The sequence below is a fragment of the Calidris pugnax genome, unplaced genomic scaffold (assembly GCF_001431845.1).
Source record: "Calidris pugnax isolate Ruff unplaced genomic scaffold, ASM143184v1 scaffold125, whole genome shotgun sequence".
Lineage (NCBI taxonomy): Eukaryota > Metazoa > Chordata > Aves > Charadriiformes > Scolopacidae > Calidris > Calidris pugnax.
The window spans coordinates 245,727-272,179 of NW_015090906.1; the positions used below are offsets into that span (position 1 = coordinate 245,727).

Below are 26,453 nucleotides of genomic sequence, written 5' to 3' on the forward strand. Positions count from 1 at the left end.
GCGGGGGGGGGCTGCTGCCTGGCTGCCGTCTCCATGCGGTACAGGCAGCGTGATCAGAGCGCTAACACAACAGCCTGTGTAATTACATGTTTCTAGGAAGTGTGTTAGCTCCACGGGGAGCTGAGTCCATTTGGAGAGGAGGAGGAGGAGGAAGAGACTTTCTTTTTTTTTGGGGGGTAGGTAAGGTGAAAAGGGTCAGCGGGTAGCCCGGCTCTGGCTCGAATATGATAAAGGTAATTGTGGCTCTCAAGTGAACGCCGGGTGCTCCCCGGTCCTGGCTCCTCTCCCTCCTTGCTCATGTCTGTGCTATGCAGGCGTCTGCTGTCAAAACCAGGAGAAGCAGGGCTGTGCGAGAAGAGAGAAGAGGTTTGACCCTGTTGGAAGCGGTATGTTGCCATATCTGACGTCGTTTCTGCGCTAGCATCGCCCGGGCAGGGGTGGAAGATGCAGAGTCAGGGGCACGGCAGTTTTTGTGCAGCCTAGGCATTTATTTAGGTGGAGGAAGGAGAGTGGCAATAATTAAAAGCAATTAATTGTAGTCCGCATGCTGGGGCAGGGGGAGGATGGCTCGGACCTAACCTGTCACGTAGGTGTTTGATACATGTCCTGTGTTGCTGCTACTCACCGTGGCAGCGTGCGCCTGAGCTTTAAATATCCTGCAGTTCCAGATATCTTGTTTCTCCAGCAGGCTCTCCATTTCATTTTCCTCCTCTCTCTAGTGTAAAATTTGGCCTAGCTTTAAGCTCCTTTCCCTGGCTGAGAAGGTTATTTCCTTCCCTCCTCTCCTCCCCACCCCCTCATCCATCCTCTCCTCCTCTTGCAAATGTTCTCCGACCCTGATTTGGGGTTTCTCTCCCTGCAGTTAGCTCTGGGCTCTGTGGATGCTTTGCCGTGACGGAGGGCCGAGGGCTGACCGAGTCGTGGGGAGGATTTGTATGTAGGAAGAGAGGAGATGGCTGTGCAGCGTGCTCCCGAATCTGCTCTGAGCCTGCTGATGGTAAGTACTTGCTGAAATCCGTTTGGGAAAGAGGGGGGTAGGGGGGATCAGGGAGGGTGGGCGAGGGGAGCTGCACCACAGGGATTCAGGGCACCAAATCCACGGGAGGATTTTGCACGAGTCACCGCTTGGCTTTTGCAGATCCTGGGGAACTTTGCAGAGGGCTCATCTGGTGCTTGCAGGGAGGCATTCTCCCCCGTGGTGGGTTTTAGTGCTCCTGGACCAGTGCTCCAAGCTGGGCAGCAATGGCAGGATTTTGAAGTCACCTTCCCGGCAGAGCCGACGCTTGCATTCGGGGTTTGTCCTGAGCTGCAGCTTTGCATTTCGTTCGTTATATCAGTGTCTGGGATCCTCACGTCCTTCTGCTCTCTCCTGCTTTTGCCCTTGCTGACTGCGAGGCAACTCCAATGATGAGAGGGGAGAGCTTGGTTTCTCCGTTGGCTGGGGGGCGCGTTGTTACCCGTGGCCAGGTACTCAGATGTTGCACCGTTTGGGGAAAGGTCCTCTAATGCAGTGAGTCGCCGTTCGCCCGGCTGCAGAGAGTGCCAGCCCTGCTCCCTGCTGCAGACCACAGGGCAGGGACTAGCATTTATCCCAGCTATTTGCTGCAACGTGTTGAGCCACTGACCTACTTCTCGAAGTTCTGCATATTTATAATAATTTAAAGAAGATTATTTAGCAGAGCACGTGGCTGAGTCCAGAGACAGGCTGCTGTCCTGCTGCGATTAAAATAAACCCTTTTTGGTGGGGGTATTAGAGAATTGTTTAGCTTTACTGATTTTAATTTATTTTTTCCTCTCTCCTGCTCTTGTTGCCATTTTCTATGCAGCAGCATCAAGGATGGTTTTAGTCTAAGATCTCTGCTGGGTGTTTTTCTGCCTAAATGTCACTGTAATGTTTCCACTGGCGAGTTGTTATAAGCAAAGAGCATGTGTGCACGCATGTGTGTGAATGCATAGGTATATATGCATTATATATATATTTACATAATTATTCTCACTGATCTCTCTTCTGATTGTATTAGGAAATAATCCCTAGCACTTAGAGACATGATGAGTTTAGTGAAGGGAATGCTGCAGGATAATAGTCCTGTAGTGCCTAAGGTTGTTAACAAAGGTCAAGTTGAGAAAAGCAAATTTTACGTCCATTACTCAAAATGTTAAACATGCCATTAAGCCTCTGCATGGTTTGCTTTATATTTCCCAGTGACTGACTTGCTGTGTAAGCTCATTTTATTTCCTCTTGCTTACCTCCGGCCTTCCTGGCTTTTTAAATGGACTCTTTCTATTTCTTCTCCAAAGATAAATTGATGAGTGCCTGTCACCCCTGTGTCACTGTTTGGGCTGTATATGCTTTTACTTTCACTACCCTCGTAATTCTTAAGTTAAACCTTTCCTTCCCCACCCTGTACTCCTTGAACAGACCTTGTCAAACTCTGGTATGGTGCCAAGCTGCCCACAATTTTTCTCTCTTCAAACATGGCTTTCTGTGGCTACATGGCCTTGTCCTACTTGTCATTTTGAGGTTAGTTGGATGTTTCCACAGTTTTGGTCTGTAGCCTGGACCCCTTTTGTCTCCTCACTTTGGGCACAGCCCTGGGCAGGGTTGTTGTGGTGTCCCAGTCCTGCCTGGATGGGCTGGGCTGCGTTGAGGGTCCACAGCTGAAGGACTTCGACACTGTGGATGGTTGGGGTGGTGGTGGGGATGTATTTCAGGGTTACATGTAACTCATTGGGCTCTGCTCTAAGATGGTCTGGTACTAGAGGCTGATTATGGGTGTGGGAAAGGTGATTTGGTATGTAAAATGCTCCACTTTTTGCTTCTTTTTCCTTAGCTTTTCCCCGAATCAGTTTAGTTAACTACAGAGACCTTGTCCTTTCCCCTCTGCTCTGCCTTGGCTTTGATTGCATGCTTGAGCAGGTTTCTCCTGAATCAATAATAAATTCTTGCATAATTCATCCCACAATGAGCATCTATAATGGCATCTCTTCTAAAACTGCCATCCTCCAGAGATTAAAGGATTAGATATCTTCGGGAAGTCCACAGAAGTAGCTTTTAATACTTTGATGGGCTTTCTCCGTTGAGAGACTTTTCTTTTCGTAATGAGGAGTATTTCTGTACCGCATTTCCCCTGCAATAGGATGCAGAATGTGCATCCAACCATCCACATTCTGTAAGACCTAATCATCAGCAGCATTTGGCAGTGCTGCATCATACTCAGTCTGAAAATATCTCCTTCTCAGTGGGGTACCTCAAAGCACTTTGTGTTGCAGGTAAAAAAAAACCAAGGTACTGAGGCATTAATTGACTTCCCTGGAATTTGATGCGCTGATCTGAGTGACCTAAAATTAGGAGCTTGTTTATCCCAAACTCCTTTCTGGTCAATTAAGAAAGATGAGCATCTCCAGGGCAGGGGTTTTCCTTCCTATAGAAGGACTTTCTTCTATAGGACATCGGTATCTAGCATCAGTATGCCCCAGCAGATAGAGCTGCACATGGGACTGTGTGACATTTCTGGGTGCCAGCCATGATGACAGCTCACAGTGACTTACCTGTACGTGGTAAATGCTACCCAGGATGTGGAGTTGACATGACATAAAGCAACTCCTGGATGGCAGGTCGGTGGGGAGTTGCATATTGTTTGTGCAACCTTTAGCACACCGCAGAATCTCATTAAACCTGCAGCCTTAGGTGGACAGGTCCTACTTCAGCTTAGTGAAAAAATATTGACCATACAATGAATTAATCTAAATTGTATCTGGTTTTATTTTGATCTTGTTTTCTAGACAGTTTAATACTCAGGTGGGTTTTTTTCCGGGCTTTCAGTTATTTATTTTCTTGTCTTTTTTTTCTCCCAGGCCAGGGAAATGGCTCAATGAAGTAGAATTTCAGTCTTAAGCATATATTTTCTTAACAGAAAGATACTGTATTCATAGAAAGACTGCAATCTGCAAATAGAACTGCAACTTGTCCATTCTGGTAAATGACTTGCATAACAAATGACTCTGGATTGTGCCTGGTCTGTGGAACTCCTGCCTCTACCTTGCTCCAGAGATCACAGCAGATGAGGGATGTTGCCTGGTTCAGAATGGAGGAAATTGGCCTGAACTGTGCCCAAAGTGGCTCTGCCTGTAGCATTATCAAATCATTAAAACAGAGCTTCCTCAGCTGCTGTGAACCAAGAGGAGGGAGCACCTGAGCATGAAATAGAAAATACCATGTCTTGTTAGGAATGATAACACCTGCTGTTTTAAGATCATTAACGTTGATGGGAGTAAGTGCAATACCAGTAAGGTTTTATGTCTATCTTATTAGTATATTGTAAAATTTTAAAGCTGCAGACTTATTGATTGTACAGATTTTAACAACACGCTAAGTTATGATACCTGGTGTCTCTTGAGACAGCATTACTGCATCTCATGAAAATAGATCTTAGGGACTTGACCTTCAAACTGCTGCAGGTCATAACACTACCACTAATTAATCTGTGGTAAATGGCAATGGAGGTTCAGATGAGCAAGGTATACAGCTCAGAGTATACTAATGAATCCAAAATAGATCATAAAATGGTAGGGAAGAGGAGCACGGTTTTCTGTTTCGAGAAAGCCTGCTCCAGCTGACTCCTCTCACTTCCTCCATCAAATTGTACCTTTACTGTATTTATAACCCAGATTTGCCTTCTCTTGTTTAGAAAACAAGTACATTTGTATATTAATGGTAACTGCTTGTGTTTGGAGGAGCATCTTTCATTTCAGTGGACTGTGTGATGTTTCACACTCTAAAATTTATTATTTTGTGTCTGAGTTGCATTCAAAGATGAGGCTGGAACAGAGGTGGGTGTGAGAGATCCTAGGTGACCCTCACTACATGGGACTTGGTTACCTCTACAGTTCAAGGGGAAAAAGTCTGCCAACAGGGAATTTGGAGCATTAACTCAGGCTGTAGTGTTCACAGTGCTCAGGATGAAGAGTCAGACATTGGCCGGCCGGCCCACCATTGAGTCTGCTGATCTCCATGTTTCCTTGTTCTGCTGGGTTGAAGGCATTGCAACGGATGCCTAAGGAAGACACCTGCAACAGGAGGACATGCTCCATTTCTAAACCTTAGCATAAATAATTAGCATCTGAGTGTCACTGCCCACTGAAAATCCCAGTTTATGCTGCTGTGCTCCTGAATCATCCTTCCATCCCTCAACTGAAGATACACTAGAGCCCCCCAGACAACATGAATCTCATTGATCTGATCGTTCTTCTGAAATGTAGCACTGAACTCTGTAGGATCACTCTTAAAACACACTCAGATATTTAGCTGTATCCTTACTAAATGCTATGAGGGCCATGCCCTGCTTGTTTGGCTTCTGAGCTGTTGGATTTCACAACATTCTGGGTATTTCACAAATTATTTCACACGTTTGACTGTTAAGTCTTACAGCTGAAGCCTGCCCTTGCGAAGGCAAATTTGGTAACTAACTAAAAAGATATAGAGCTTCTGAGCCCCATTTATACCTAGGATTGAGCCCCTCCAACACACACACCATAAAGCTGTGTCCTGTCCCACTCCAACCTCTGGACAGATTGCAGCAGCGCAGCTCGGCTTGGAGGATCATATTAAATCCTTTGGGAGCAGCAAGGTTACAGAGGAAGGATGAGGTAATTTTCTGCCTCTCTCATCTCGGGCTTAAATTATCTCTATGTTGACAGTATGCAAAAGCCCTTGACATTCAAACCTCCTTGCTGCGACCTCATCTCCAGACCGCGTTGACCTGGAAGGCCAGCTACGCTTGGCACGCTCCTTCCGTGAAAACAAAGCTCACCCATTAGTTGCCATTGCTCGGCGCGGGGGTTAATGCAGCTCTCCTCTGATGCTGAAGCAGTGGGATGTGTCAGGGATGCGTCACCCACACACGGGTCTGGGCATAAAGCATCACTGTTTGGGAATGAGTAACACCTTCCCCCAGGAACCGGCCGCGTTGCTGACATCTGGCCCTTTCCAGCTTCATGCCCCAAATATGAGGTCTGTGAGGACATGTGAACAGCAGCCTTCTCCGTGCTCCTTTTGCAGATATATCCACCATGCAGGTGTGCAGGCTTCATCCGCAGCCTTCCTAGAAGGTCTGGCTGGGAGAGGAGAATGCACCAGAGGTATTCTGGGCTTCAAGAAGGACAGGCAACTGCTGGAGAGGGTTCAGCAGCGGGCTACAAAGATGATGAGGGCCTGGAGCATCTCCCTTATGAGGAGAGGCTGAGTCTTTTTAGTCTAGAGAAGAGAAGGTTGAGGGGGGATCTGATCAACATCTATAAATACTTAGAGGGAGGATGTCAAGAGGATGGGGCTGGTCTTTTTTCAGTGGTGCCCAGGGATAGCACAAGAGGTAATGGTCACCAACTTGAACGTAGGACATTCCACCTAAACATGAGGAGGAATTTCTTTAATTTGAGAGTGGCAGAGCCCTGGAACAGGCAGCCCAGAGAGGTCATGGAGTCTCCTTCTCTGGAGACATTCAAAACCCGCCTGGACAAGTTCCTGTGCAACCTGCTCTAAGTGGACCTGCTTTGGCAGGGGGGTTGGACTAGATGATCTCCAGAGGTCCCTTCCAACCCCATGTGATTCTGTGATTCTGTGACCAGGGAGGAGCCATGCTGGCAGGAATCTCCCTTCCTCCCCGTCTCCTTCCTTGCTCCAGCCAGGCGGTAATTTACTAACAGGCTTCATGAGCAGCAAATAGCTGAGCTGTGCTGGTTACTCTTTTGGAGGATGGGATGAAAGCAACAAATTCCTGCTCAGTGCTTTGTAGCTGCATGCTACCATGGACCCAGAGTTTAGCCATTTCTTGTTGATGTTTCCCAGTAGCACTGAACTGTATCTGAACTCTACGATGTGCCTCCGTAAATGTACAGTAAGGCTTCAAACATGGTGACTTAATTCAGCTGAATGAGATTAAACACTCCCTGGGACTGCTCTTGGCTTCCCTGTGGTGGATGTCACCTTTTACCCATCTGAGCTGCAGGACTACAAAATCATTATCCCTGCAATTCTGCTCTAGCGCATGCCATCAATTTTCTTCTCCTTGTACTTCTGCATGAATGTGCTGTAGAAGAAGCAGACCATAATGTTTGCACATCTGAATTTTCCCATTTATTACTATGCTTTAAAAGAGGAGTAAGAGGGATTACTGATTTATTATATATTTTTTTTTATTATGAGTATTTTTTGTGCCTTTTATTCCAGCTGCTCATTCTGAATGACTGATAAAATTATCTCATCAGAGATGTGGCCATTGATTTTTTTTTTTTATGATGCTATAGACCATCGCTATTTGTAGAAGAGAATTAGCGGGCACTTGAGTAAATGATCATTATGATTAATTGGAGGCTTTCTACAATTAGGAGGAAAGTAAAATATTAACAGATTGAAAAGATCACTAAATATGACAACTCCTTTTGACAATATATAAAAGAATAATGTCACTTTGACTTCTTAAAATAAAATGCATTGGAAAATTTGACTGATATCTCTAAACCAAAATAAAATGTTTAAAATGCTGTAATCGCCACAGTTAAAATGCAAGGCTATGAATAGTTACTAACACACAGGAAGGACTTGTAACATTGAGTGATTGCAATTTTTCAGTTTTTTTCTTCCATAATTACTGTACTCCTAACTTCTCAGTGTGGCAATGATCCATCCCTCTGGTAGGCTAATGTGGTTAGCACACTGGGGCTCAGAATCATATGAAAGTCCCGTGTGGATCCTTCCTCAGTGTACCCCATGAGAAATGCAGATTTTTACGGTTTGGCACCTATAGCTGTTGTGCTCAGGTGGCCGGTCCTGCAGGCGCTCGTGGAGTCTGCCAGCACCAGCGACGGCTGCTTCGTTTCATGTGTCTCGCTGAAAACAGAAGCCACCAGCTGGATGTGGGGCCAGCCAGAGGGACTGGACCGAATTTTAGGCTCTCCCCAGACAGAATGCTGTCCCCAGCTCTCCACAGCCCACTGTAAATGCTGCTGGGGAATGGGTGTTTCCACCCCAACCATCACTAGCAAACCTCATGTGAACATCATAGAGAGGTTGGTGCTGGTCTCTTCTCACAGGTGACAGAACAAGAAGGAATGGCTTCAAGCTGCAACAGTGTAGGTTTAGACTGGACATTAGGAAAAAAATCTTCACAGAAAGAGTGGTCAGATACTGGAACAGGCTGGCCAGGGAGGTGGTTGAGTCACCACCCCTGAGTGTGTTTAAGAGTCGTTTAAATGTGGTGCTGAGGAATATGGTGTAGGGGAGAACTTTGTAGAGTAGGGTTGATGGTTGGACTCGATGATCCCAAGCGTCTTTTCCAACCTGAATGATTCTATGATCTCCCCTGTACCCCTCCAGACAGACGCATCCATTTTGCCCCCACATGTCTTAATTTGCTCCGCTTTTAAAAGTCAACAAGCACAGAAACTTGCAGAAGCAAATTGACATTGGCCATTTCACAAACAGGTTTTAACAGCACTGGGCATCAGACTAACCTGAACCCATTATCACTTTCAAGTGATATGAGTTTCCTTGTTTAAATGAATCCTTGGATTGGCCTGAAGCTGAAACTCTCAAAGCACGTGAAGTGAGGCTCCTGCTCCCCTTTTTTGAAGGGTCTTACCATATTAGGCAGTCCTACTGAGAGCCCTGTTAGCACACACTCGTCCAGCATCAATGCTTGAGACCAAGTGGCATTTCCAAAGCCTTGCTGAAAGGCAGATCTTTCTCGAGAAGCCTCCCAGAACATGAGGAGACCCACAGAAGTGTCTGTCTGTATTTCATGGAAACAAAAGCCATAGTGAATGCCTGAAACCTATTTAGAGGAATAGATCTTCACAGAAAATCTATCAGTTTTTCACATCCTTCATGGGATTAAAGCTGGTAACCCCCAAATTAAAGCCAGCAAGTACTCCAAGTACTAGTTCTAGTACCTGGCTTTAGCTTTTCAGGTCTCCAAAAAGCTAGTGATTGTGCTGAAATACCAACAACTGACAAGGAACGATGAGACTTGAGCCCACAGTGCTTTGTTTTTAGGGCAGGTTGCAAAAGCCTTGCTGAAATAATAGAAAGTAATGAATGGAAGTAAACCGGAAAACCATAAAGCTGGGTGTAAAAATAATCCACCCCCATACTCTTTGTAAATCACCTGCAATTTGGTTAAAACAGAATATTCCTTCCCCACCCTGACCTTACCCCAACAGACACTGCCCACCTCTTACCAATGAAGGGTTGCTCTCTGCAGTGTGTCCTTCTCTGTCCTCCCTTCTCTCAATCCATTTACAGCCACCAGAGATATGAAAATTATTCTTACAGTGGTTTCGCTAGTGCAGAAGCAGAATTCACACAGAGCCTTGCCCCACAATATTTTTCTGTCTGTGGGCAGGCTGTGATGATCCTCATACTGCAAGACACTCGGCTTTGGCTCTCATAATTTGTGTGAAGTTAATGGAGGAGTGTTGTAGAACATATGTTTGGCTTAATATAGGTTGAAGTTTTTTTTAATCTAATATATTAAAGTAAAATCTGGGACAGCTTCACAGTAAATAAGATTGAAATGTTTTTCATTTTTGAATAATATGAGGCTAATTGAGCCATAGTGGTCAAAGCACATTGTATTTCCTGGTAATTAATTGCTGGCTGTGATAGTTGACTGCATAAAACCATGCCTTGGGCCATTAACCCCAGGTCATTAGTACTCAAGGAAATGTCTAGTGAAGGTCATTATAGCTGCTGTTATATAAGCCATTGTAATAGAAAAAAGTTGGAATGAGCTTTTCAAAACCCCATTTTCCTTGTTCTGGTCTTATTTCAGAGATCTGGGAGTCAAGACTGTTCTCATTTATTCTTCATGTACATAGATTTTCATGAGATTAGAGTTTGCCCACTTTCTTAAAAACAGGGCCCAATTAATTGAGGTGTTTTTGAGGATGATCACAAGCCTTCCAAAAGGAATGGCACAGGTTGTGTTCTTACTGGCAGGCCCAAGGGGAAGGACAATAACTGAGCAAAAACCCAACTGATCCCTGGTGTTGGCTTCTTTAGCAGCAAGGCATGGACACCGGGCAAGGTGGCTATGGGGCAGATGGGGCAGTTGCTGTTACTCGTTGGGCCAGTTGTGTTTGTCTTGATATTCCAGGCCTGGATTGAATTTTCAAGACTTTGGTGATGGACCAAAATCAACCCTCTCATGAAAACCAGCCTTGATTCTGCTTATCCTACAGCCTCCAGAGGGGCTTCTAACTTCCAGCTCAAGCAGGAGCTATTGGGAGATTTGCTTGTGTGCTGTCCCTCATATTGCTCTGTAGGTCACAGTCCCCAGAGCAGCAAGGTGATATTTCTAATGAAAACTAAAATTAAAAAATGAGTGTTCTAAGAAGGATTAATAGCATTACCTCCCCTGGCAGATTGGTGTGGTTGAGAATTCCATTTTTTCTAGTTAAAGACAAAGAAAGTGCTAATGAAACCAAAAGAATGAAAATTTATTTATTTTTTTTACCTTCCTTTAACAAGATATCAATAATAATAGCACTATTTACTATATTAAATACAGCATTGTGTTGAATGCTGTTTTCTCAAATTATGTGTTTAAAATAGGTTGAGTATTTCATGTGGACAAGAGCCCTTGAATTAGTATTCTGAGACCACTGGCTTTAATGAGATTGCGAGGAAGCACTTCAGCTCTAAACAGACAAAATTACAGACAGCAGAAGATACAGTGATGGCACAAGAGAAATGAGGAGGAAGTTTTTTAACTTGCTGAAGTTGCTAGCAGTGGGGCATTTTTCCCACTCTGAAATTTTGTTTTGGAGTCAGGAGTTAAAAAATTCCATAGGAAAACACTTGTATTGCCCTCTTGATCAATATAGAAACTCATTTTGTCACCATCCTAACTGCAGTATATAGGCAAAAGCTTATTTGTTCGGAGTCCTCTACTGATGGATTGCTCCACTTGAATTCTCTTCCTGCTCTGTATGTAATATCAGATGCAGCCCCTGCTACCCACTGCTATCCAAGAAAACTGGGCATGCTGCTTACACTGGTTCAGACACAAATGGTTTTGTGTTGTGGGAATATTTTGACTCATTCTTCCAATCAAAGTTTTATTATTGGACTTCTTTGGTCAGGTAGCACTTGGGTCATTTTAGGGAGTTTCTCATTTTTAGATGCACCATTTAAATTTGAAGAGCTAAATAAAGAGTCACCCATGTGAAATTTCCATGAGAGCTTTGATTCACCAGTAGGAATTAAACCTTGGCTGTGAAGTCCAGAGGTGCTTGGTGTCTTGGACATGGATTCTGTTTCGAATGTTCCTGTTTGGTTTGTTTCTGGTGATTTACTTGAGCTACCGCTTCCAAATACGGGTTTCAGTCTTTAGCTTTCTACATTTCTCCCAAGAAAATGCATCTGTGTTGACACTGCAAATAAGATGTGTCTGTTGTGGCTAGTCCCAAATATACTTGGGGGGGAGAAGAGAAATTGAGTGCTATCTGCTTGAATGATGAAATGTAAACTGATGTCAGAGAGTTACTGGACATTTTAGGCCTGTATGACCATGCAAACAAATAAAAAAAGCCAGCAGTTTTGTACATAATGGGAGTAAGGAACAAATCCTGTTTGAAATCTGCATTATTGTCCATGTATAATAAAGCAGGGGTGGCTTAATTGCCAAAGCCTATGCAAACAGAATAATATATAGTCATCTCTGAATAAAAGAGCAGTCAGTTTTAATTTTTAATAGCCTTTAATTAAGTAAGCATTCATAGAATCATAGAATAGTTAGAGTTGGGAGGGACCATAAAGATCATCTAGTTCCATCCCACTGCCATGGGCAGGGACACCTCCCACCAGACCAGGTTGCTCAAAGCCCCATCTAGCCTGGCCTTGAACCCCTCCAGGGATGGGGCATCCACAGCTTCTCTGGGCAACCTGTTCCAGTGTCTCACCACCGTCAGAGTCAAGAATTTCTTTTTAGTATCTAATCTAAATCTCCCCTCTTTCAATTTGAAACCATTACCCCTAGTCCTATGACTACATTCCCTGATAAAGAGTCCCTATTCATAACACTTCTGGTATTTGTGCACTAACACAACTGTCTCTGGGTAGCCAGAGTCACTCTTTCAGATATAGTCTGGTGTCAATTGATTTCTCAGTGGTCAGTAGGTGTAGTTGAGTCTGTTTAAGTTCCATAAAACTTCCCCCGAAATGTTCCTGCCTGAGAAAGAAAGATTTGATATTTTTCTTAGGATCAAGCTGGGAGGCGAGTGTAAATCCATATTGCTCTGCTTATCTCCGTGACATTTCCAATTCCTACAGATGCAATCAAAACAATTTGGCTCATTGATCTTGAAATTCTTTGACAATTTCACACTCTGAGCTGAGTGGTGTGACCCGTACGGTCACCTTATTGCTTTTCATCGATAAAAGGTTTTAGCTAGATCAAGATCGCATGGCTGCTGCATATGAGCTATGAATCTTGAGGATTATTATTGGTTTAATGGTGGAATATTTATTTTTCAAATGAAAATGAATTCTTAAGTGAGTCATTACATACATACCCTGCCTTGATATTTTTAGGTGCTAAAGCCACTGTTTCAATGAGGCCGGGATGGGGAAAATTGTCCATGATGTTTCTGATGTACAATTAAAGTGCCATCTGCCTCTGTGATGCAGCAGATGTATAATTGATATTCACTGCTGATTTGCCACTTGATTTTCTGCAGACGTTGAATGCTGTAATTGTTTATACAGTATGATGCTAAATACCCATGTGAGAATTTTCCTCCTCACGTGTTCCCTACCAGAAGTATCATTACCTTTCCTAGTACTCAGAAGGTGGCTTCATTAAAAGATAATTTACAGTTAGCTAAGCCAAAATCCTACAGGAATCCAGTGAGTAAGAAACAGGTTTTCAAAAGCAGTGGCTTATTCCTGTGGAATCATGGTTTAATATAGGAAAGCTTGTTGGGGAAACTTAAAATGCTGATCCCAGATCTGATCACCTTTCTGCGATTATTTAAATGTTGAATGTAACTAGGACTAAAAGAAAAGAGTTGGATTTATTTTCCCTCCTTTTTTTTTTTGCAGAGATGGGAACCTTCTCCAGGGGAAAATATTTACGTAGAGTAAACCCAAAAGGTCAACTATAACATCAAAGGAACTGTTTTCTCTAGGGCAAAGACTATTTAAATAAAAACCAGAGATAGAAACCGCAGCAGTTAATTCTGAACAGATGGGAAAACAGAGACGTGTTACTTTTTATTTTTTTTTTTTTCTGCACAGTCATTACTTTTAGGAAATGCAATCACTAAAATCTTGATCAATTAGCAGGTGTTAATTTTACCCTGCGACTGACTTCTAAGATTCTCCTTCAGAGAATACTCTATCTAGACCTGAATCTGCTCATGCTGAAATAAAAGCAAATGTGATCAGTAACTTCCATGGCAGGAGGATGGTGGCTCTATTTTATATTGCTGCCCTTCTTATTGACAGCAGTGGCTTTTTAGCATATTAATTAAACTGACTATGAAGTGGCAATGATTGTCCAGGGCTTTGCATTCTGCTTCAAAGGAAAGAAAAATTGGTGACAGAGAATCTGAATCTGGCTTTGTTGCAAGTAACATTTTGAGTAATCATTTCTTAAGCCAGTGCCTGGCTCGCAGGAAAAGTCAGCTCCCCAGGTGCTCATTTTGTTGAAACTTGTTCCCTTTTCACAAGCCGTTCCCTGTACGTGGCACCAGCATAATCTAAAAGGATCGCCCATGTCTTCCCGAGGCTGAACACTTGCTCTCATATTTCAGGGTATCTAACAGTAATAGTCTAATCATGCCTAAAGGACATTATGGCTGATGGTTATGGCATTTATCTCAGGGGGCAACATGAGCAAAAGAACAAGCAAGGGGCTGAGGATGCTGGAGAAGGAAAGCAGAGGGTATGCAGGGGATGATTTGGGGAAGGAGGATGGAGTCGTATCTAAGGAAATGAGGCTGATTTCCCTGCAGATCAATCTGGTTCTGTTCAGGTTTTTGTTAAAATCTCTATTGCTGTCTAAAGAAACTCACAAAGTGAAAGAGAAATAGAAAGACAACGCAGGATAAATTGTAATTCTGATTATGTTAATGCTGTTAAACATTTGAAGTAGGGAAGGAACAGCTTTTCTTCATGAAACATTTAGTCACAGCCATGCTGTGTGCTCTGTTATAAATGCAATCAGAAATCCAGCTACTGCACAATGTATGGTCAATTTTACCCTTAAAGCTTCTTATTGAGGTCTAGTTGGGCTCTTTAAGGTGGAGAAATGACAACATCTGAAGGAGAGAAACTTCATACTGTTATTTGTGTATTCTTGTGTGGTTTTGTTTTTGTTTTTGTTTTCTTATTTCCAGTCTCTTTCTATGATCCAAGCTTTTGGATATGCTTGTTGCATGAAGATTCATCTTCAGGTTTAGCTTATGCTAACTCAGAAGGTGACCTGCAGAGGGGAAGGTTATAATCTCACAGCACGTGTAATGCAGTGTTTGGACTGAGCCTGGATCATGTTGGGAAGCACACAAGAAATTAGAAGACAGCCTGATAGAGAAGGATACACAGAGAGGAATGAACTGTCACTAAAGGGAGCTGGAGCGCAAAGCTGGGATCCCCGGTCTTGGGAGGAGCAGGTTGAGCATCTCCCTGTGATGTACATCTGCTAACTCAGCACCATCATTGTCTCCCTGCTACTCTGTTGGCTGAAAAGTGTCTTGTTCTCTTAATTGTACTATACTACAGATAAACAAATCAGCCCTAAAAAAAAAAGGTTTTGAATATTAGTCACTGACTGGCTGAAGCGTTCGGTTCCTGTTAACACGATGTGTCAATAAAATGAGTTTTCTATCACTGTTAGACTCATATGCTTAAAAATGAAACTCCAATGACAAATTTTAACTTTTATTCAAATAAAAAGGGTGAAAATTAATCTTTATTGGATACTTATCAGCTTTGAAATTCCTAAAAATGACTTGAATATGTGGAAGTGCTTTCCTTCCAGCAGCACAGAGGACAAAGAGACCGTATTAGTGGGGGCAAGAGGCTGCAGCACCCATTCAGGGGTGGGCATGCAGGGGCGTCCACTCACAGCTCCCATGGTCTGCTTTTTTTCCAGCAGCACAGAGGACAAAGAGACCATTATTAGTGGGGGCAAGAGGCTGCAGCACCCATTCAGGGGTGGGCATGCAGGGGCGTCCACTCACAGCTCCCATGGTGTGCTTGAGTTTATATAAAATGGGTGCTGGGAAAAGTGGAGAAACCATCCAGGGAGCAGGGAGATGGACCACAGGACCTCTGACACCCAGCTGAGTCCATCCTGAACCAGGAAAATTAGGGACAGGTTCAGTGGACAGACATGCCTTCTGGTTCCTTCATTTCCTTTCCAGAGGAAATGGTACGAAGTTGTGGCAGGGGAGGTTTAGATTAGATATTAGGAAGAATTACTTTACTGAGAGGGAGGTAAGGCACTGGCGTGGCCTGCCCAGGGCGGAGGTGGAGTCGCCACCCCTGGAGGTGTTTAGGAAACATGTAGATGTGGCACTTCAGGGCATACTCTGGTGCCCAAGATTGTTGGATCAGTGTTTTTTTGTGTGTGTAGAGTTGGACTCGATGATCTCAAAGGTCCCTTCCAACCATGAAGATTCTGTGATTCTGTGACTCTGTGGTCAGGGTTTTTTTGTGTGTGTAGAGTTGGACTCGATGATCTCAAAGGTCCCTTCCAACCATGAAGATTCTGTGATTCTGTGACTCTGTGATGTGGTCCTGGTAGCAGAGGGGAATGGGCTCTGGGTGACTTAGATATGGACCTCTCCTGAGAGCTCATGTCTCCACAGGCTTAGAGGAGCTAGTGATGGAGATTTCCTACTTCAGGGACCATGGAAAACAAAACAATGTTGTTGAGGGTGCTTGGCTTGTTAATGGCACTCACTAACCATTCAGATGTCAGCTGAGTTGTATCAGCTCTGGTGACACCTCATTCCTTTGGAAACATCACCTGCAGGCAACAGTATACATTTGTCAGAAGCTTTTAAAGTTGTTTGGGCTCTCTGCAGCACTGCTGAGTTTATTTTGTGTGTTAACAAGCTGCAGCTTGTTATTCCCACGGGATCTCCAAAAACATGCGAGCAATCTTAAGGGACTAGTCCCTCGTTCCTGCAAGCAGTAAGCTGGAAGGATCTCCTTGTGGGATGAAACAAGTTTTCTCTCCTCCACGACTCTTCCCCTACAGCTTTATCAGATTCATTTCTGGTTCTGCCAATCTAAATAAGAAGGCAGCTTCTCCTCTGAGAAGTATTCAAAGCTTCACATAAAGTGTCTTAATTTTTATCATGTAGTGGGGTATGTGGCAGCTATGAGTTGCAGCATTTACAAAAGCACCACGGTGTGAGAAACCATGGTGAGGGCTTCCAGAGCACAACATCTGGTGGGGGAGTCTGACGTGATTAGAAAAAGTGTTATGCTATTGCCAGAATCAAATTATCTGAAGGTGTCCTGCTGGTAAAGCAGCAAGTATGAGCTGTACCGAGTCTTAAATTCATGAGTACAAGAGAGGTAGTAGTAGATCTTTAAATATCTCTTTGAGTTAAGTTGGGTTTTGACAATATTTTCATCTAAACCCTGATGCAAAGTGTCTTGGGATACAGGCCACTGCTGAAAAAAATTTAATTTTGGCTTCTACACATTAACATTATATTCCCCAGTTTGGGGGAATGTTTCCCATCAAAGTTTCCCTTAGGAGTGTGAAGGGCTTTGCTGGGAAGCAGAAATTGACGTTTCTCTTGTCCTAGGAGGTCTCTGTTGTTCTCAAAAATAATCTCTTCTAGTTGTAGGGAAAGACGTCTTCACAGGACAGAAGTGGACATAACTGTAGCTGAAAATAAAGCTTACAGGGGATCTGGAATGGTACCCTGTGGGGTGATCTTAGCCATCCAAAGGATCAAGCCACTGTAGGTGGTACCTGTTTCCCAGCTGAGATGCAGTAGCTGGCTGTGTGGATGCTCCTCTTCTGCTCTTTTTATTCTTCCTTGACAGTCTGAGTGAATTGATTTTCCTGTGCTTTGCAGCAGATAAAATTTAACTCTTAGGTGCCTGCTGAGGAATAGTGACCTCAGCTGATTCAACTCTAATGGTTAAGGCGGGCTTATCGTTCCCTTTTGCACTATTCATTCAACCATCTAAGAAAACAGAAATATCATGTTTTGAAGGCATGCCTAAATTTTTAGCACAGGATGGGGCAGCTGTGGAAGTGCTAGGCAGATTCACTTTCTTTTCCTTTTATAAAGACAAGTCAGCCTCCTGCTGGGAATTTGCTGCTCTTATCTCCCTCACCACATCCAGCAAATCTGCCAGGATCACCTGAAACTTGTTCCCTTACTCCCAGCCATACCTCTATATGCTACTGCACTGCTGCTGTCTTTGCATTAGTATAACACATAGATCCTTGTTGGAGGCAGGATCTTTATTGTAATAGAAATTTTGAAAGCAGGGTGAAAAAAAATTAATATTTCCTTTTCATCCTTGAGTTCAAATCTTTTAGATCATTGCAAATTGGACACTTGTCTCCATTGGCTGGGAAGGATGACTGCATCCTTTGCAGGTTTTCCTCTAGGGAAATTTATAGTAAGATTTAAACACAAAGTGAGTGACCCCCTTTAAAGTTACATGTGCTAAAGGAATGTGACTTATGAATCCCGTTAGCAGTAATGGCTGCATGAGAATATCAAACACTTAGTCAAATCAAGATTTTGCTGTGATGCATCTTGCACTAAGAGGGTTGCTATAAATTTTGTTCTGTGCCAAACGTTTTTATGTATCTCAAGCACGTGGGCTGTCTTTGGTGCTTGTAAAAGTTGAGTCTGTTTTGCTTTTGTTACTGACTGCTGGAGGAACGCATGCATATGTTGGTGTAACTGAACACAATCAAAACTCATCTGGATTGCAGTGTCAACAACAGAGAATGCTGCTGCCTGCAGTAAAACCGGGAGATAATATTAAACCGCAAATAAATCATCCACCTTGTGTTGGGAAGACCCATGTTATTTTCATAATTTCTAATGGCCAGCACAGGTGGCATCTTCTAGATAGAGCAGATTCAGTAAAGAGTAGCAATTTGCTTAAAAATTGCCTGTATGAAATATTCATATGAAAATTTGCTTCATGCGGTGAATATTTGAACAATTAAGAGTCTGTTCACTGTTGCTTTATGGCCTCGGGCAAAACTAGGGGGCTGGCTTGAGGATGGTGGTGTTTGCAGCCTGGCAGCTGGCTGGTACCTATGGGATCATATTGGAACAGTCGGGAAGACCAGCAAGTCTAGAGGACAAAGTAGCAGCTGAGAAGTCCCCTGCATCCAGACATGGAGGAGTTTCTAGCGTTTCAGTGGAGCTACACACTGGACTGTGAAAGTCTGAGCCTCACCAGGAAGCCTGGCTCTTTGATGTCTTAATTCATGATGGTAAGGAATAATTATGGGGACCAAAGAGCCACCAATGTCTGAGCAATGGCCAAGAAAGGTGACTATGTGTGCCTGAAGCGATCTGAATAACAGGGCTCAAATGTGGGTACGGGGTCCAAATATCACAGCAAATTTATTTAGTTTCATGCATGAGGATGAGTTATCACAGCTTCCCAAGTGCCTCTTGAGCAGGAGACATGACAGGCCCATGGCTGCGGGCAGGTGCATCTTCAGAACACATATTTGATCACATTGTCTTGTTTTTAAGCAACCGGGGAAATTTTAAATAGAAAAAACCACAACACGCAAAACCCCCACCAAAAAAAGGCAGGGTTTGGGGTACCTCAGGGATAAAATTTTCCTTCACCAGAAAAATTCACCCTGTGCAAATTGCTGGAGTTCTTAGGTCTTTTGTGGGTTTATTCTCTTTGAAGAAATGTCTTTGTCTTAATATCATGCTAATTCCTTGAACGCAGCAGGGACTTTAGGGCTTCTGCAAGGTGTGGGAACATCAGGATGGTCTCAGGGGCTCAGCCTGTCCCTCAGCACTTTTCTGAGCTGGGGCACAAGTGTGTCCTGAAGTTGTCCACTGGTAGGTCTTTTGGATGTTGCCTCAAACTGCCTCTTTAATGATGAGGCCATTCACAGCGAGTCAATGAGGTAGCTAACACTTGTGGCTAGATCTGAAGGAGGTTTTAAAACCGACTCCCCAACCCAACATGAAAAAATTATGAGGGGAAGCAGGGGGCTGTGATTTCAGCTTTTTATTAATTTCTCTAAGCAGGGCTGGAGAGTTTCGTTCCTTTTGGGTTGCCCGCTTGAATCCCGCTGAATCAGGACAGAAAATTACTGAACGCATGAGAGGAGTGCAGCAATCATTTGGGGTCAGTGAACTATAGATTGCAATATTCGGGGGAGTTATTGCGCCGTGTCCCCGCTCTCCCCGCCGGCAGCCACGGGAGAGGAGGGGAGGGAAGGCTGCTCGGCGTTTCGCTCACTTGGCCTTTTCCATTGCACCCCCTGAGTCATCAGCCCTCCCTTACCTGCTGGAGCCCTTTACGCTGCATTATTGATTGTTTTTAATCAAAGGGATCGGAGTTGTTTTCCCCAGTTGTGGGTTTGGTTCATGTCATTCGGCTGATTATTGCGGCTCACTGAGATGATGAAAATAACCATCCGGATCATGAAGTTTAGAGGCAGAAAATAGGGAAAACCTGACTAGCCAAGGCAACTAGTTTTGTTTGACTTGATGTTTGATTATTTTTGCCTCTCTACCTCTGTCTGTATGGTACGAGGTATTTTATTTTTGCTTCCCCAAGGCAATCTACGAATAATTTAATGACAGCTTCTTACTCCTTGGTTTTTAAGCCTCTGGATATTAGACTTGCATTTTGAGGACCTGTTTTCAAGCACTAGCATACATTTTCTGCACACCCTTGGGCAGTCACCTTCACCTCTCTGTATCTCCTGGTTTTGTAAATGGGCTCAACGTCCTTTTTGTAGGACCACTTTGCTCTTCTCCGGTCTGCTAGGTATTTTGGCAGTCCACTACTCCAATAAAGAGAGAGAGGAGAAGTAAAACAGGCAGCTGACCTATGCACAAAGATGAACATATATCGGAAAACGATGATCTTGCTGGAGTGGATTCAAACTCTGTCTCCTCACTGAGGGAGATTTGTGTGAGTGGAGGTTCAGGCCACAACGGGCAAGCCCTGGGCTGCCATTCACTGTGATAGATGCAACTCCTGGCTCCCCAAAGCCCTTCATTAGTTGGAACTGGGCATCACACTGTTGCTACCATGACTCAAGTTGTAACAGCGATAGAAACTTTCAAAGAAAACTTTCTGACCAAACTCTGCCAGCCTGCTTATTAATGACATGCAAATTATAGAAGTTCAAACATTTGCACTCAATGCTCATAGCTGTTTCTTTGATTGCTAATGATGTTGATTCACAAAGAAAAAGCTTTCTAAAATTAAGAGACTATTTCATGTACCACACCAAAAGCAAATGAAAGGATATTGCATATAGGATTTTTTTTTGGTCATGTTAAGCCCTGTCCAAACATCTCAGGACTTATAAAGTAGGTGAAAATAAATTGCAATTTACCAGCAAACGAGTTAGTCTTCCATTTTTAAACAGAATTATAGCTTAGAGTAAACAATAAACATGCACTTCTAGTTGTGAACTTCTGTCCTGAATTTTACTATGCAGTTGTCACAGATCTTCATTATTTATTCATGTTACAAGATCAGAATAATCATTGTGCATGTCCTAAAATGCTCATATCCAGAGCAAGCTGTCCACCCATAAATTTGTGATATCAACTACCTTTGCTACCTGTCTTTGCAACCAGAGATTTCCTGAGGGTGAAAGGCAAGAGTCAGGCCCTTAACACAGAAAAGAATCCGCATAAACTGTTACAAGCAAAACCAAAGTGAAATTTTTCCTGTTGAATTAAATTTTCATATAGGCTTTCATCAAATCTTCCAGCAGTTGTTTTCTACTTGTTTTTTGGCTGAGTGTGAAGGTGCTGAGTACTGTTCAAAATAAATACATATGTAAGAATTCCATTTTGTTATTTGCTTAAATAGGAAAATCTGGTCTTCAGTGCTCCAGCAGGTCTACAACAGGGAATGAAACTGTCTGGCTGGTTCAGAGTTTGGGCTATGAACATCTCTTGACACTGCATAGGGAACATCTCTCGACACAGGGATGAGTTCATGTGGTCTCATCATTGTTTTCCCATGAGGGCCAAAAAATAAAAATGGATATTACTAGGGCAGAGACCTGTATTGGAGAAAGTAGAAGTCTGAAACTGGACAGGTTGTGACTTTAAAGTATCTATTTTCCTCTCATTTACCATAAAGGGAATATAAGGGACAGGCTGAAAGCTAAAGGAGATTAATCCATCCTGGCCTCTTCCAGATGTGCCTTTTTAGAGGTACGATCCTGTAGAAGCAACAATCTGCATCACTCACAGCACTATCCCAGTTCTAACATTTATCCTAGAGTACAAGGTTCCACATCAGTACTGCAGTGCAGTTTGACCTTATAAATAACTTAGGCAATAGAGTTTTTAACCAATAATTGCAGCATTCACTGGTCATAAAGACGTTATCTGTCCAAAATATGTCCTCAGGCTTCAGCTGATTTCTGGTTTACGAGGAACCTGACTCATCTGGGGCACAGGTACATGCATACAAAGTTGACGTCCCAATGAATAATGCATGCAAAGATGATGGCCCAATGAATAATTAGGAAAAAAACAAATTCATTGAGATAAAATATGTGAACTTTAAAAAGTAGAGAAGAAATATCTGATCTTGAAGCCCAGTAAAAATCTGATCAGCAGAGCTTGATGATTCAGCTTAGTCCCGTTTGCCAACCTATTTGAAGTTTACATTATCAGACAAACAGAGGAAAGGTTAATCCCCAGAGATTCTTCTTTAGAGTCTCGACAAACAATATTCTACAGCTGAAATAAAATTATGACACTTGGGACTATAAATACTGATGCTATTACTTGAGAAATGCAACTGCATCAATTTTTTGCTATGTACAATATAGAATTTTGCTAGGAAATTTAGGGCCATTTTTGTCTTCATAATGTTGCCTTTGTCTCTTATGACACTTCCAATCTCTTTATAACACTATATTTTGCTGTGAAGAGGCAAAAAAACTGCAACAATAAATATTAATAAATGGAAACTGGACCAGGAAAGTTGTCATGGCAGACAGCCAAGTTATGAAAGATTGTCTGCTTTGACTCTTAGACAATGCTACTGAGAAATGTACTGTATAAACTATTTTCTGGCTAAAATTAAATAGTTAGCTGAGTGGTTGCTGATGGAAAATACCATCAGGATTAATTTGATTCTTGGGGTGTTTTTTGTGTTTTTTTTTTTTTTTATAAAAACCTTCCCTTTACAAATACAAAACAGAGAAATAATATCAGAAATGTAAACAAAGACTGTAAAATAGCATTTCTTTGGTGGTTTTAAGCAGGATTCTCATACACAAATTCCAAAAAGAGGCGAGATTCACAGGCACCCTCAGTAAGATGCATGTTCTAGTGACAGTCCCTTGTGTCATAGGAAAGTTGATGCTGTTGCGGCAAATTGCAGTTTTTCTGTAGTAAAGGAGTAACAAGTTTACCACATTTTGGAGCAATTGGCTTGACATGATGAGATATTGAGGACTTCACCCTTCCATTCCTACCAAGATCTACTCCCTTCCAACAAAATTTGCTTGGCAGAAGTGCCCAGTCCAGATTTGTAAGTTGGTGTGCCTGTGGTCCTCTACGTGCACGTGAGGTTAGCTGCCAGCCTATTAAGAATGTGCTTGAGGAGCAATAATGTGTGGACTGATTTGAGCACTTCGGTTCTGTATGCAAAAGCTTCTTGGGCCACCTGGACACTCCTCTGGTTTGCATTAGTTTTAATGTTGTTTAAAGAGAGTGTAACAACTGGAGAAAAAAAAATGACTGCATCTGCAGATGCATCAGTTATTCTGCATCTGCAGAATAACAAAACCCAATGAAAATCAGTTGTTGGAGATCATTTGAAGTGGCTGAGATTGGGACCCATGTCCACTAACACACAGCTCTTTGATTCAGATGCTCCATTAGGATACCTATTTCTGCAGTACAGGTTTATATTTTTACTATTATTGGAGATCTCGACAGTGGAGTTGAGGTATTGTCCAAACAGGAGGCATCTGCTTTAGGTAGAACTGAATCCCCACTGATGGTGTTGAGTAATGTGCAGTGGGTGATATTCGGTGACTTAATCATAGGCATCCATCTCCTCTTGAGATGCCTTAAGATACCCACCACTTGTGTCTGGTGGATGTAATCGGGGACCAGAAGGACACCTCCAGACCTCTGGAGTATCAGCTGGTGGCAGGGTAAAATCCCAAAGGGCAGCTCAAATGGATCTACACAACTGTGAGTGGGCACCTTGATTTTGTGGGAGCCTGGACACCATGTGGTAAAAGAGGAGTTGAGAAACCTCAAGCTTCTAAGACTTGCTCTTGACCATAAAACTATAGGCTTTAAGGACATCTTCTGAGGTACGTGTTTTCTGGCTCTAATTTACATTTGCCCAGACAGTGATGGATCCGCAGGTACATTTCTGTGTCAGCCTTCCCTTTCAGTCTGGGCCTGCATCCTGGGGTCAGGGGCAAGGTCCTAGAGCCATTCTGTTAGATTAATGTTGTTGGGCATCTCTGAATCCCTGTAGTAATTCAGGGCAAGACTGCATCCTGGTTCTGCACAACCACATAGGGCAGGTCTGCCACAGATTAGACAAGGAGAATAAAGCTACTTTGCTGATATTTTCTCATTCTGCTATAAATATATGAGTGAGTCGTTTGGGCAAATTATGCACTGTGGGGACAAAGGATGCGATTTACGCTGACAGGGAAAAGCATTGGATAAAGTGATGTTTCTGAGGCTTGGTTGTCCACGGGAGCAAGGCAGCTGAATGCTAACTTGCCCAGGAAGGAATGAAGGAGATTGTACCCAATGACACAACCCAGCATTTTTGGACAAGTACAAGTGACCCTCACTGTCCTCTTTCCTGGCATGATTAACACTTTGATATGTGTGTATTTATTAGCTTTGAAAGAAGAGGCTATTAGTAACAAGAAAATATGTGGCAGGAAAATGGTAAAAACAGGCACATGCTTTAAAAATTGTGCTGAGATGTTCCAACTTCATTGTACTTTTAAAATCAGTTTTTTTCCTATCATCTCTCTATACCACTGCTACAAGTAGGACAGAGGCACAACATTGCACCTCCAAGACACAGATTTTGTATTGCGTTGGTGTTAGCCGCTAATAGGATTTCAGTACAAAGCACTTTAATCCATTGCTAAGTAAGTGACAGTGTAGTAATATGGTTTGAGGAAAGGACATGGCTAACATGCTACTTCTGCTCTTCAAAGACTTCGTTTTATAATCCTCTGCAAAAGTCTTTGTTCAGGTTTCTGGAAGTATTTTGTAACTGCCCACACATGCCTTTAAATATTGTCTCAAGCCCAACCAATGTATTTGCCGCAAAATTCAGTCTATAATTACGCTTTCAGTCTCTGAATCACCATATAATGGTATGTTGTGCTGGAGCTGTAACTATTAACTTTAATATTTCAGTAGACTAATTGCTAATGCAGTTTTAAGAACCAGTGGAGTTGTCACCAGCAGATCAGTAATTTTATCATCACTGCCAGATAAGGCTTCTTGCATATGACATCTGGTCAAGTATAGTGTGTCAGCCTCGTGTCTGAGTTAGGGGTAATGGATACCTCCAGTCTCACTTTAACCTCACCAGTTTCAGTGCTTGTGCAGGGATATATCGGCACGTTGTCTGCTGGTCGTGCTGGTGTTTGTGAGCTGGTGGATTTTTCTGGATTTAAAGCCTTATCTAGTTGAGTTCTATTGTGGTTGAGGACTTAACACTTTCCTTACCTTGGTCTTATGCCGGGTCATTCAAACTGGATCGGTTTAATCCTTTTCCATCAGCAGTAAATCAGTGGAATGCTTGGTTTAGATTCATAAGAAAAATTGCAATGCTTATAAGGATATAAATGTAAGTGAGCCTAGGATCCCTTTATAATAGAAATAGAGCTATTCAAATACAGACTCTTGTCAGTGCTGCCTGCATTTAGCTGGATGAGCTGCACCCTAAACTCCACTGATTAGACTTCAAATGCTAGGATGGGAGTCTCAGACAATTTCCTCAGATGCTCAGACCCACGCTGTTGATGTGTAATCTTTGGTGACATAGATCCTACCATTGATAAGATTACCAGACTAGAAGCTCTTTCTCTTAACTCATTAAAACTGCACATCATTACAGCACTGCTCAATATGGTAGTCCTTGTGTTCTGTTGAAGGAGGTCCCGCACCTACCTTCCTTCCTTCCTTCCTTCCTTCCTTCCTTCCTTCCTTCCTCTCTTTCTCTCTTTCTCTCTTTCTCTCTTTCTCTCTTTCTCTCTTTCTCTCTTTCTTTCTCTCTTTCTCTCTTTCCATAATGGTATCCATATGACCTGTCTGGATGCCAGAGTCTTAGCCTAACGAAGACTTTGAATCCTGCCCAAAAAGTGTGCTCAAAACTGAGGTCTTGCACAGTGCAGCTGAATGGGCTGATGCTCATCACCCTTACTGCAGCCCAGTGAGACATCTCCTAGTGTCTCAAGTGTATCGGATCGAAGCTGGAGAAGCCACTTCATTGAGGTGTTGCCTTAATTTTCTGATCTCTATGAACTGTGAAGCTGCGGGAAGGTGTGTTATGGCAAATGGGCGAAGAATCTGATATCGTTGTGTGAAAAATGCATGTGCTAAGGCAGGCTGGAATCACACCTGTTTTATTTCTCTGCCTCCAACACAACGGGAGATGGGGATACGCTGCACTGAATAAAACACAGCCTCATCCTGTCCCTTGTTCAGAGACCCTGGCAGAGCCACTGAGTGCATGACGATGAACATCTCTTCTAATGCTCACAGCTGTGTCTTTGCATTGCCAGATCATGAACTGCCAATGCTTGCTTCTTTTCTGCAGTATAAATAATGAACTGTGAAGGCTGATGCTTTCACAAATGATTTAGAAACCTTATTGCATTGACACTCAAAGAAAATCATGCTGTTAAGTTGCTGTATAGCTCATTAAAATGTTGTCTCTAATATTAGTGAGCTGCAGTAAGTAAATATCCTGGAGGTGTTAGCTTTACAGTCAACGGGACTTTGGCTTCAAATACCTTTGCAAGTCCATTGAGACAGGTTTTGTAGGAAGAGTTAATATCTTCTACTAAAGCAAATGATATCTGAGGAAAAGAGAAGAGGCTTTGGGGCATATAAGCTATTCTTTAGGTCATCTGTATTGTGAGTCTAGACCTTAGTTTCAAAGTGATGTACGAGCCCTTCAAAATGCCACTCAGTGAAAAGATTTACAATGTCTGACT

At 42.9% G+C, this 26,453-nt stretch overlaps 1 protein-coding gene across 2 annotated transcripts in view; it reads left to right on the top strand.

Moving 5' to 3' along the window:
• Positions 1-228: 228 nt before the first annotated feature.
• Positions 229-26,453, top strand: part of FRMD4A (FERM domain containing 4A) — a 410,059-nt gene continuing 383,834 nt past the window's right edge. The window contains exons 1-2 of one of the 2 annotated variants that reach the window (XM_014949098.1): positions 229-386; positions 863-997. In XM_014949098.1, the coding sequence (XP_014804584.1) occupies positions 953-997 (45 nt within the window). In that variant the 5' untranslated portion in view covers positions 229-386; positions 863-952. Of the gene's footprint in view, positions 387-490; positions 587-862; positions 998-26,453 lie in introns of those variants that run through there. The other variant, XM_014949099.1, reaches the window with a different exon arrangement.